The sequence below is a fragment of the Alosa sapidissima genome, chromosome 16, assembly GCF_018492685.1.
Source record: "Alosa sapidissima isolate fAloSap1 chromosome 16, fAloSap1.pri, whole genome shotgun sequence".
NCBI classification, from domain to species: domain Eukaryota; kingdom Metazoa; phylum Chordata; class Actinopteri; order Clupeiformes; family Clupeidae; genus Alosa; species Alosa sapidissima.
In genome coordinates this window covers 29287218-29300646 of record NC_055972.1, presented here as the reverse complement: position 1 = coordinate 29300646, position 13429 = coordinate 29287218, and the positions used below count along the sequence as shown (strand labels likewise).

The 13429-nt window shown below is 43.6% G+C and overlaps 1 protein-coding gene across 5 annotated transcripts in view; it reads right to left on the bottom strand.

The window, feature by feature from the left end:
• Positions 1 to 12504, bottom strand: part of fam135a (family with sequence similarity 135 member A) — a 38372-nt gene extending 25868 nt beyond the window's left edge. For 4 of the 5 annotated variants that reach the window (XM_042066618.1, XM_042066619.1, XM_042066620.1 and 1 more), the window contains exons 1-4: positions 12166 to 12504; positions 11160 to 11220; positions 9701 to 9857; positions 4755 to 4834 (exon numbers count right to left, since the gene is read on the bottom strand). In XM_042066618.1, coding sequence (XP_041922552.1) covers positions 4755 to 4834; positions 9701 to 9777 — 157 coding nt within the window. In that variant the 5' untranslated portion in view covers positions 9778 to 9857; positions 11160 to 11220; positions 12166 to 12504. Of the gene's footprint in view, positions 1 to 4754; positions 4835 to 7969; positions 7976 to 9700; positions 9858 to 11159; positions 11221 to 12165 lie in introns of those variants that run through there. The other variant, XM_042066624.1, reaches the window with a different exon arrangement.
• Between the last annotated feature and the right edge of the window lie 925 nt (positions 12505 to 13429).

Sequence of the window (13429 nt, the reverse complement as noted above, 5' to 3'; positions counted from 1 at the left end):
TTTTCTGTTAGAGCAGTCTGAAATGAATATAATTAAAACCGGCTGTGTTGTCATAATTGAGTTTTGGTCCATATCGCCCAGCCCTAACACACACACACACACACACACACACACACACACACACACACACACACACACACCTTCATTCCCAGTCGTCTAATAATATGGTTTCACAAATAGTAATTAGACCCTTTCAGAGTGGAGCATGGCTGCTGTTCCCAATTATGCCAGAACTTCAGATCAGGCAGACAACAGTTTAGAACTCATAGACACTACAATCAGTAGAAACTTGGCAATTATTTCAACCTTTTAGCTTATAAATGTTAAAGTTACAGCACCTTTTGCAAGCCATGCCCAAAGAGTGATTTTTTGTGTGAGTTTTCATATCATCTAGAGCTTCCAACATCTTCGAGAAAGGAGCTGAGCCCATAGTGTGGGCTTAGTGTTGGTCTCAAGGTTAAGGAACAGATTGTTATGCAAAATGCATACTTGTTTTCAAATCACCTGCATCGCCTTTGCTCATCAAGCTGCACATTCAAAATCTGAATTTAATTTTTTTGCTGTCTGTCATTCCTTGTCTTTCCCAAGGACATCAATCACTATATGTTATGCTGCAAAAAAAATCACTCATGAATGTGAATTCATACTACTTGCAAGTGTTTGACAGTATTTTTGGCTATTTTCATACGCCAGCTAGTTAATAACATTGATCTATTCACAAGCATGGAGCATCTTTGCTCTTGGTTCAGTGGGCAGAAAACGCTGGTAACACCACAGTTAGCTGACAAAGTTAACGGAATTAGCCCATTTCACAAGATGGGGCCGCTGTGTAAATCAACTTCCTGTGGAACAGCACTGTCCCATAGACAGCAAAAGAAAAGTCAACAGGAAAGACAAAAGCAGGAAGACGTTTTACCCTGCCAATTAAGGCATCATTAACATCAACGAGGCCGGACACCTGGACACTGTGAAATAGGCTTATTCATATAGCATGGGACTTGATACAAAAGATTCATTTTCAAGAGAGAGGATATGCCAGTGAAATATGTAAACAACAATTCAGTGATTGACATGCTGTATGATGTTTTTATGCAATGACCTGCATTTAACACATGAAAACTCTGGTCTGAGCGTCGTCAAACTGCAGGGCCTTTGATATAGATGCAGTGGAGATACGTGCACGGCAACGTCGTTCACTTCGGCTGCTTGACTACCATCTGCTATCTGTGGCCAGGCCTGAACTGAGCTGGGCTGAGCGTGCCAGGTCATAAATGAAAGCCCCGAACAAAAGGGCACTCTGTGAGATGAACGCCAACTGAAAGCCAGGGAGAGGGCTAACACAATGAACGTCAATACCGATGCATTGAGCGTCTTAACCGCCAGTGAAGCTATTTCACAACCTCCACAAGCAGAAGGAACCGGGGAGTGGTTGGCAAATAATACAGGCTAAGTTTGCTTTCACCGTCTATCTCTTTGCCAAACCGGATGTGTCGGCACTTCAGCATCAATCAAGACTCATCATGTTCTAAACCATCAATTGAGCCACAAACTCTCAGTGCTGATTGTCTCTTTGATTGCCTTTATTCCCTCCATTACCTAAATTAACCACCTCAGCATCCTTACAGTCCTTAAAAAGAGTGCTGGTACAGCAAGTGTGCGGTAAGTGTGCGGCTGATCTACTGGTCCATTTGGTGCAGGTCTGCAGCCAATGCCTCGGGGCAGCATATATGGACGGAGGAGGTGAGAGAAGAGAGGGTGAATCATTTTCAGATTTCAACTGAAGCAACGCTTTTATAGAACACTTCAGGCAACGAAAGAGAGAGAGAGAGAGAGAGAAAGAGGGAGAGAGAGGAGAGAAAAAAAAACATGTTGTTGCAATTTTAATGAGAGAAAAGATCTAGAGAGAAAAAGAAAGGAATGCAACAGGACAGTGCACAGGCTTGCTTGCATCTTCCAGTGGCCTTAGTGGGAGCTGAAGTAAACGCAAAAGCATGCAGGGGCAGCAGCAGAGAGAAAAGGAAAAAAAAAACACACAAATTACTGTTGCGTGCCCTCCCTGCCATTTGAGACTTCTGCAAAGGAGGACTGAACATGTGGATTGAGCTTATTGGTGGAAACATGCAGAATAGAATGCCTTGCACCAGCATAATCTGACTGACTGTTTGTCTGGCTGGCAGGCGAGGTAGTCGGTTACAACTGCATTAGCCAGCAAAAGAGCACGCATGCAGAGACAGACAAATGTCACTGTTCACGTGCAGTCTGGCCCAGCCAGTCAATTGCGGGGCTAAGCTACTGTTCCACCGAGCAACCTCTCTCCAGTCCACATTTCTGAAGCTATTAAACAAGTTCAAAGCATTCAAAATGGACACAATCTAATTCCTGTAATGCTTTGTAATCCCTCCAAATTCAAATTTAACTTATTAACATACAAAGCAGTCACGCATCTCCAGCTGAGCAACAAAGCCTTACTTATGCTCCACTTGCACAACCACAAAGAGGGTCTTAAAAACAGAAAGTAAAAAAAGGAAAAGAAATGAAATCATTTTAAGTGTCCATAAGGTGGGGAGGGACAGGCGGTGTAGGCTCCATTCCCACAGAGGACACCCTACAGAGAAGTGACCCGTTCCGAGCTGCAGCCGAGACCTTCTGGAATGATCCGCTGCCCACTGTTCTGCCCCTTCGCTCCGCACGGCACGGCCAGGTGTGCGCCTGTCACCCACATGCCCACCTTGGGCCAGGGAAACAGATGGCACACGAGTAGCGTGCACTCATGCGGGCAAAGTTTTGTTTGCCAACAACGAGAACTACATGAAAGAGAGAATAATGATTTTACAAGCCATCTGCCCCAGGGGCACTACAAATCAGAGGCTCCACTGGAAAACCGACATCCAACAGTATTGCATTTCATCAAGCCCCATGCAACTACTATATAATACAGAACTGCAGACTTAGCAAGGGCTACAAACCGACATGAAGTCACTCTTCAGATTTCTCGTTTTGATCTGCTACATCCAGAGATGTGGCAAGGAATGCTATGGTGCTCAGATGAAAGCCATCATCATTAAAGCGGCTCAGTGAGATGAACCTTCCACTGAGCAGAAGTGAACTCGGGTGGGGGAAAAAAATATATATAAAAAAACAACACTGCTCTCTACTCTGTACTTATTCATTTACAAAACCAATGACATCCTGTCTTCAGTCATAGCTCAACCAAATATAATGACACTCTGAGACACATAACATGGTCTAAGCAAAAATTCTAATCACAGTTCACTTCACCATAATGGCAGAATGTTAAAAGCATGACCTTATACAAAAGGAACACACTGATGGGCTGACTAAGTGAATAAAGCCAAAGCAATATCTAAATGCCTGCACTGGCAGACTGATGGCAAGGTAAGATATACTACAGATCGAGGTCAATCATTTACCTAACTCGAGAAGCATTTCCTCAGGTCAAGGAAGTTTCAGGCTATTAGATGCCTCTGATAACACTTAACTGGAAGCACACGCCTGCAAATTCCTAGACAGGGCTAGGTTTCACCTGAACGCTACGCAGCAATGTCGAATCAATACTGAAATTCTGACTGATACTGATGTCAGCTTTGGTGTCCCCAAGGTCAAAACTCAATCAAGCTGTTGTGAACAGTTGGTGTTTGTTACAATCTGTGGTCAGGAAATATGTAGGCTAGGTGACACTTAGATCTTATGAATCTGCTGTATAAACTAGCATTGTACACATACAGCACCTAAATCAACAGGAATATGAAGTGCAAATTGTACAGCAAACAATTCTGATACTGTAAACGTGGTAAAAACAGATAGCAGGACAGTCATAAGAACCCGTGCCTAGCCGTGCCTAGCCTAGCCTTTCCTGGGGATTACAGAACATTAATGTCAACATCTCTGACTCAGCTGCTATTGCAACTATTATGCAATCAATGCACACACAGAGGTAGACTTTGGCAACTGGTGCCAACACGCAGTTTGTTCACCACTGAAGTAGGTGTTACATGGAAAATATTGTCAGACCTCACGGTCTCATTATATGTTCAGGGAGATCGGTGTATTGCAGTATGTTCCGTTTCTGTAGTGTCTCCATAGCTTTGCATGCTGTAGTAACATCTTGCTCCAAGGCTAGGAAAATGGACAGGCCCGACATTTGGAAACACAACATTTTTTTATGCATACAGTACAGGGCGAAATGAGGCTTTGATTACTCCACGGTTTTGAAGTGTTACACCAGTACTTGCCCAATATCTAGCCCAGTGTTTCTCATACTTTTTCAGACCAAGGACCACTTAACAAATAAAAGAAACCTAAAAAAAAAGAAAACTCATGGACCACCTAGCTAAAAAAAAAAAGTATTCATTTGATTTAAACTGGCATAGATTACATAGGCAGTGTTGAACTGTTTGGATTTACATACAAGTTGGTTCAATATTGCAAACAACTCATCTATATTATATTTTACCACGTCTGCTCGCGGACCACTTGGGGATAGCTTGCAGACCACCAGTGGTCCCCGGACCACACTTTGAGAAACACTGATCTAGCCTACACATACATGGCAAGATCCAAACACACAAAATTGAATCTGAAGCAAACTATTCTCTTGCAGCAAGAAATACACCCACCCCACCCCACCATTTTATGGAGCAAGCGGCTTAATCCCGAGGCTGATTTGGTAGCATTTGGTGAGTGCTCTGCCGAGGCAGCTGGTGGAGACGGTGGGGTGCTGTGGACACACTGACCTGAGGGATGGAGCAGGCTGGCCTCCACTCTGTGAGGGACCCGCGGCGGTACCTTCAGACTGGCGCGGAGCTGGTAGAATCTGTTGGCATTAAGATTGAAGAAATAAATAATAAAGAAAGGCACAAATAAAGACAACAAACAATGAATTCATTAATCAAATGACAGATTAAGCACAACTGAATTGGGGATAAAAATAAATGGGTCAAAGGTGTGCATTGCACAAACATGCTCTTCAGGCACAAATTTGTTCAAAGCTAGGCTTTGTATAACTTGTTTTTAAAAACAGCTATGAGCTAGCTATGATTGACCTTCTAAACAACTCGTATGTGCACACAATCAATATCTCTGATTATTTATAAACGCGCACACGCACACACACATCCATGCAAATCAATCAGAGCATTGGAAGAGGAAGAGGAAACAGACAGAGGATTACACATCCCCTTAGTGGGACAAGTGAAACGGTGACCAGATCCGCTTCTTCAATCTCAGGGAAAGTGCAGGTTTAACATTACGTAGGAAAAAAGAGTCAGGTGAAAGGTAGACAGCGGCCGGCAGAACAAGTGTGTGTGTGAGAGAGAGAGAGAGAGTGAGAGAATGTAGTAAAAGGAGAACAAATTGAGCAGGTCACAGGACACATAAGCACAGCCGCGGAAACTTGAGCACTCATGAATGAGTGATGAGCTCTTACATTCTTCTCAAATTCAGTCTGCCCAAACCGCAGACACACACAAACACACACACACACACTTTCTCTCTGCCCTCCGTCTCTCTCTCATCGGTCACCGCAACCAGCAAGCCGTGATCACCTACACAGCCATGACTCGAGGGGCCATGAAGAAGCAAAGCTGTGAAAAAGCTCTGACACATCACAACAACCCCCCCCCCCCCCCAGCTCCCCTACGCCTGTTGTGTTAACACGGGGCTGATGGGAGCGCTCCGGATCTGGACACAGCATGGAGAAAGGGCACAAGCTCCACTTGTCTGCTTCCTGGGGGTGCCGAGCGTTTCCAAAGGAGGCGAAAAAAGAGCCGCCTTTAAAAATAGAAAACAAGTGCTCTCTTTTCTTTAGAGGGGACAGGGAGAGGGAGGTGGAGGAGGAGGAGGGGAGGTATTATTTGATCAAATGTGCACGGCTGCTACATGCATTAAAAGGGCAGGGGGAGAATCAGCACACAATGCTGCAGGTCTCCAGAACAGGAAGCCGGGACCAGCTGTTCCCAAGGAAACCCAAACATGTTTGAGCTTGTTTCCTGAATGGCAGCTGAGCAAACCTCCTACCCCCCCACCCCCCCCACACACACACTACCAACCCATCCCGTTGTGACAAAGAATGACCCCTCTCTAACCTCAGTGCCACCAGAGATGCCATGCTGGTATGCAAGCGCTGCTGCTGCTGCTGCTATTACAACTGTAACATTTCAGGAGAAGAGCGGGTGGAAAGGGGAAATAAATGCGGTGCAGCATTCCACTGGAATTGCTATCTGAATCGAAGATGCTTTGTGATGGGCTTCCACACATGTAGCAAACAGGAAGGGAGCGATGACATCCACGCCGCCTGAGGACACCAGGCGCTGGGCATCTGAAATTTAATATAAACGCCTGACTACACTCTGTTTGTTTGGTTTTTTGTTTTGTTTCCCCCGAAAGGCGACACAGCTAGCTTTGTGTTTAGGAGATGCGCAGAACAGACATTTTGTATTTAGCAAACAAAAGCCACAACAAACAAACCAGCTTTTCGGCGCCGTGGCAACTAGGCTGTACAGTCTACACTCTGCATCATCATCATCACCTGATATGTGGCCTTGCCTGTTTTTCCACCCCATGGCCATTGTTCAGCCAATGCACGCTCCCTCATGCCCACTGGTATTACAGGTATGCAAGAGATCCTTGCTGCAATACAGACGAGGTGTGGTGGGTGGAGACTCAACACTGGCTTCAGTCCAGTAAGAGGAGTTCACTTAAGCAGAGGTAAAGGAATCCAAGCTGCCTAGGCCAAGGTCACCAGCGGGCACTTTGCTCTGCCAGAGGCAGGAAGTGGCGGGCATCACTGATACCCCTGAGGAGGCACATTTACTGCATTTTCTTCCCACAAATGGAATCAATACCTCTCCACACACACACACACACACACACGCTCCCTCGGAGAAGCCCTCCATCTCTCCACATGGTTGGGGGTGGGGGGTGTGTATAGTACATCCATTATTAGAGGGGTGAATCTTCACTGGACTCACTTATTCAATTGCAATACCTACAAAAAGGTACCTACAAAAAACTATTCCATTGTAAAATGATTCTAATTACATTCACTGTCCTTGTTTTTAAATCCATAAATAGCCCACAAGCGCTCAGAATTTAATTCAGAGTTTAATTTAATGTACTACCTTGTTTTCTTCAACTAGGCTACTTAAAACATAGTCTCACATGGCATAAACTCTGCTGATATATATGACTATATCGATTATGGTCAGGGTGTTTATCAATAATCCTTCTGTGACAAACTAATCATATAAAATTATACAAAGCATGAATAAACTGTCCACAGGAATACCTCTACAAAGATTGCAACCCATTAATGGAGGGTTTCCTTATGGAGAACAGCCTGCTTGACAAGCACAACCAGTTGATTGAATTATCTGGGATAAGTATGTCTACAAAATGGATTAATTTAGCCGTAACGACATGTGTGCTCATTGGTTTTATAAATAACTGCAGCTTCATCTGAGCGGAACAAGCCCTGTGTGGCCCATCTTAAACAGAGCCAAAAATATGCAGCTTTAAAATCACTAAAGTCGCAGAACTCAGGAATGTTCCGAATGTTAGCGAGCTTGTCTCAATTTGCCAATCTTGCTATGAATCCAGAGAAAAGAAAAACAACTTGGGCCTCAGCAAAAACAAAGCGCCACCTTAACAGCCATCTGGAGTAGAATCAGTCACTAACTGCAATGGTAACGTTTTAGAGTCAGACGATTTAAAGGCAGAGGTAATTCACAACAGAGATGATTGACGACTACTCCAAAGACAGGCAAAAAAAGCCCACATAACCCAATACATGTCAGCAGAAGGGAAAACCACAAAGCAGGCCTAAAGTACATCCACACAGCTGGCTGGCTGACTGCAGTCTTGCTGACCTGCCACACTCCATCCGGTCTTGACTAATGGTTCACCTACCCCTGCTAATTTAAAGCATGAGGTATATGGTCAAAACATTAACAATGAGACAAGAAGTACTGGGATCAAATGACACAGTCTAACCTCTTGAGAAACACATCGTCACTTAAAAAAAAAGAAACCCTTTCTCAAAGAAACCCGGACGCAACATGGCAAAGTTCCTCTTCTGAGAATGGCTTGTTCTGTTGCGCCTGTGAGAGTAACCTGACCTTTGAGACTGAACAAGAAAAGGGGGGCATGATAGATGCACCTCGAGATGCACGTGCTTGGCAGGGACTTGTGGCATTCTCGCATGCTGCCTTTCGCGAGCACCACGACTCGACACGAAATTACAGTCCTCAGCCTTTAGCAGCTGACCACTTCATTAGCGAGTACTTAGGAGCAGATGGGCATGTAACTAAACAAAAAAATAAAAATAAAAATAAGGGAGGCTGTGTTCGTCAGGAGAAGAAAGGGCTTGCTGCTAATGCGGTCGGCCGGCCAGACACTTCTCCATTTCATTTCTCGCCCCAGCATCTGGTGAGTCAGACAGAGAAACCGCTGCTCTGATCCAGCACTGGATTGCAGAAGTCCGTCTAATCCAACTCAGGGGTATGACATAGCATTAAATAGTAGAAGTACTTTTTTTTGTTGTGTTTAATGCCAAATTTAGCACCTGTGGCTAGTTCATGCCACAACACAGCACTGAAGAAGTGCTGGACTTGCTCTTTCGCAGAGCACTGGCTTACAACACACAAACAAACAAATAAATAAAGAGCCACTCAGCACCACTACACTTATCGTAACACCCCCAATTATCACCACTTTTGTTCAGAAATTCTAAAACAACGATGTTTTTTAACACTTCAAAATAACATTTACTAAATGAACCTTACATTTTTCAGTAGCCATAGATGTGTAGATTTGAACAAAATCTGGTTTGGTTCTTAACGGGAGCATTTACTGCCTGAAATATCCGATTTTGTTTACCACGGTCAGAGTTATAGTGCTGGCCTGATGGGTCCCCTATTTACACCGTTTCAACGGCACATGAACGGTTAGACCGAGAATTCTCGTCATAAAATTAAAATTCCACTGGAGCTCCAAGCAGTTGTGTACAAGCAGCCTTACAACACTGTTTACAGCTCTTCGAGTCACGGTAAAATGTCATTTTTGGTACATAGCTAATTTAGATACACCTATGGTGTGGGTGGTTGCGTTTCTTTAGGAGTTCGCTGTCTTGGTTTGTATAGAAATGGATATTAAGTGACACATACACGCAAGACGGTGGAAATACGGGACCGACGGTAATAGGGGGAGTTCCGATATGTGACGCAGGGGTCAGGGGTCTAACAGCACAAGCTACTCAGTGGTCACAAATACTCTCCCTCAGGGCCTACATAGGGTCAGGGACAGTGCATGGGTAATGTCACAACATCTTCTTTTGGTCATAATATGTCATTCCTTTGGCTTGGAAGTCAGAAACTCATTTCAGACACCGAAATTAATGTGAGCAGCATGTCCTATTCACAGATAACATTCTGTCCATAGCCCTGCATTACTAGACATTTGTCTCAAAGGCAGATGCAAGTGCAAGATAGGGAGTGGAAAAAAAACAGCAGTTCTTTCAAGAACCAGACTTAGTGAATTGAGAGAGGTAAAAATAGAGCTAGAAAAAAAAAAAATAATAATAGAAGGCAACGGAAATAGACAAAGCACAGCTGAGACAGGGAGACTGCAAGGCTGACTGACTGACAGTCCTAATGGGCAAGGCAAGGATAGGCTCTCTACTCACCCTCTCTGAAACAGATCCACATTGTAGAACTTGTGAAGCTCCACAGAGAACTCTACGGTGGCCTGGACCTCACTCATGTTGGAGGGGGGCTGCAGGCGACGGTAGCGGTGGTGGTGGAGGTGGTGGTGGGCCAAAGCTCACATCATTTGCGACAAGGCTGCAGAGGGAGGGAGATTCAAAAGTGTCATTGACCAGCATGGGACCCCTTGGTGTATAGGCAACAAAGAATACACACAGCTGACAATTGCATCTCTCTCTCTCTCTCTCTCTCACTCACTCACACAGAGATATGCATACATATCTAGTTTTGTCAAACCAAGCAATTTCCAGAAATGACACACCGTGGGTAACATTTAAACACCACGGCAGCCAACTTCAACCTAAAAGACGAACTAGTGTAGCAGCACGTTCTCTAAGCACTGAGCTGAAGGCTAAGTAACAAGTCCCTCTGAAATAGGCTAGTGTATAAACTAAGCATAGTGGGAGAGAGTGGGAAAGAGGGCAAAGCAATGAATCACTATTCAAAAATAGCACTGAAACACTATATCTACAGCTGGACAATATTAGAAATGCACACTGCACGGGAGTGTTTTAACTCAATACACTAACCATCAGCTCTAAGTTCTCGGAGGAGGACTTGTGAGCAAAAAATATCCCCATATCAGACAATATGCAGTACAACACAGGAGTTAATGGTACAAAGCTTGCCCATGCCCTGGGCAAGCTCGACAATTCCTTGCATGGAAACCTATATAGTTATGATGTAATGGCAACTGCGGAAAGAGCAGGGTCTATGGTCTATGGTCGAACAGTAGTGCATCATATTTGATTTGTGGCTAACAGACTACCCTACTGAAGCCCTGTCCTCTGACTGTATGTATCTATACACACACACATAATCTCCAGCACAGAGGAATGCAGAGGTTTACAGTCTGGAGCAAATCTGTGTACCAAGCAGGACGCAACAGATAAGATTATAGATATGGCTTTATAACCAATATGAGTGGGTGCGCAATCTTTTGTTTTGCAGCCTAACAGAAGTAGCCTCCTCCCAAACACACACACACACACACAGGTGACAAAACATTTGAATCAATGGCTTGCCAGTTTTATCAGAACGAAGATGTGGTATTCGACCTTGTTCAGACTAGTCTGTAAATTCCAATAACAAGGCCTTCATCTGGGTGACCTTTTTATCACCTTAGTTTGTCTTATTTGATTCATCAACCCTCAATAACTCAACTCTCCACACATCTGAGCACATCTCCGGATCTGCTGTAACGTTTGCTTAGTAGTCGATTTCTTTCTACAGCCATAAGAAAGCATAACTTTTGACTGGTATAATGTATATACAGCCTGGATATTTATCTCTTTCGGTGTAAACGTTTCCATGTGCTGAAGGGGGGGAAACAAAAAGACCATAGCAATTGGTTCACGATAATAGTCAGACATCACTCACCGCTTTTCCGAACAGCAGCGCACTTTTCTTTTGTAGAAACATTCTAAGTTGTTGGAATGCCCTGCGTAAAAAGAGAAATGAGAACGGTAACATTAGGTCATCCAAGTAGTTGTACATTAACGTTACGTTAAATCAAGGAAACATTACAGACTGGCTTAAAATGTCTACCCCAACCACTGCGTATCTATAATTGTCATAATAATAAATCCCAGTTTTAGAAATGAGACGTGTTAAAAATAATACTGAAAACGACAACTGACACAACCCCGTTAGCCAAGCCAAAGCGAAATAACTTTAGCTAGCTTTATCGACGTCGACTATGTTGATTGGGGTGGTTATGAATCAATTCTTACATGAACAGCTGTGAGATTGGGTAACGTTAATGTTAACCGACCAAGGGTTAATAATGTCAGTATGGTAAACGCTTATCCTTATCTAATTCAGAGGAATGACTCTGGGCGCACCTAAGTGTTTGTATAGCCAGCTTGATAATAACAGGTTGTGGTCTGTCATAGAATAGTTACAAGCCACCTTGACTAGCTAACGTTAAGTTAGTTAACATAAACCATCTCATGGACATTTTGTTAACGTTACATCAATCAAATGGACTCCCAAGACTGTTAAAGTGACACTGAGATGAACGGATTAGTTCTAGTTGAGATAGCAGACCTGGAACTCAAACCGAATAACTTAGCAACCAACATAAGCTAACTAGCGATAACGTTTAGTTACCGCTAAGCTAGAAACGTCAACAGAGATCAGTTGGCTAGTGAGTGAGCCTGTTAGCCAGCTAAAGCATCACATCGCGCTAGCACTAGCTAGCTAATATAATTGACCAAGTGTTGGCTAACATTAGCTGGCGAGCTAACTAACGTAGATAGCTTTCGAGGTAATGTTACTCCCTAGCATACAAAACATTCCAAAAGTCTGCGGAGTGTGGCTAGCTAACGCGCTTAGCGGCGCTAAGTAACAACAATGTATGGAAATAAACAATAAATGCCTCTACCTCTTCAAAGAACCCGCTTTAACGGAAAGGCCAAGGCACCAGGCTTGATTTGTGAGGATGAATTGCTCAATATCCGTCACACCCGGGTGTTTCTTTTCACCGCATACCGCTGTAACAATCTGGCTAATAGCACCGTTTTGAGAATTTCTTATGCTAAATTGTGTTACTGACAATCACGCACATATGATAAATGACAGTCTACCCGACATTAAGCGAAATGAATAGACCTTTCCAGACACAACTACTCTGAAACATGATCAGTATCGGGTTCGCATCCCGAATGCTTTCCTCGACTGGTCTGCCACTGCCACTGATTTTTTTTTTGTCAGACCCATGGCGAGCCAGAAACAGCAGCGACATCGGTGGGAGGAGTCAAGCATCTTCACTGGGTTTACGGACTACGGACGGACTCAAGATCACACATGGACCCTTTTGCAACCCAAAAGTGATAGGGGTTTGGAGATAATGTAGGCCTAGCCTAATATTGACTGATGAAGAGCCTAAGATGGAATATAGAAATATTATGGGATGCTAATACAGTCTATGATAGCCTTCGCAATGAATTAAAGATGTCTCATTGAATTAAGTTGTTGCTTGAAAACGGCTCTGTTATAATTGCTGTTGCTACGTTGCCTTCTGCTCATGGTTCGCACCAAAAGCAGCAATGGACCACCTTCATTAGGTGATTTTTTTTTTTAATATATAATTATTATTATTTTTTATCAACGTTAGACAACAGGACTGTAGCCTATGGCCCAAATGTATCCTATTTGGTGGGTCACCAAGACCTAGTCCTAGACATATGCGCTTAAGTTAAGGAGTAAAAAGTGCATGGCCCGTTAAAGACAAAGCAGTAGGCCTAGGCCGCATGTTGATTTGTTTTGATGTAAGTGGCGCTCCAGATCTCAACAGTTGGGAAGGATATCAGGTACCCACAATATCCTTTCAGATTAAGACCTTGATTAGGCTACCCTTGTTAAACTTAAGAATAAGCTAAAAGTATTTTTGTCTATCACATTTAAAGATTTTCCTAGCAACCAAAGGCAAGACTTGCCTAGTAAATCCTTTTAGGCCTGAAATGATCGTACACTCCAGAATCGAACCTATATTGAATTCTGTTGTAATGCAAGAGCGACATCCAGTGGACAGAACAATTCTATCCGCTTTAGTGTAGCCTACGACTTATATATATAAAAAAGAAATGGCATGAATAAGCCGGTACCAAGGTCTTTAACGTTCATCAAGTAAATAGGCTATATATTTT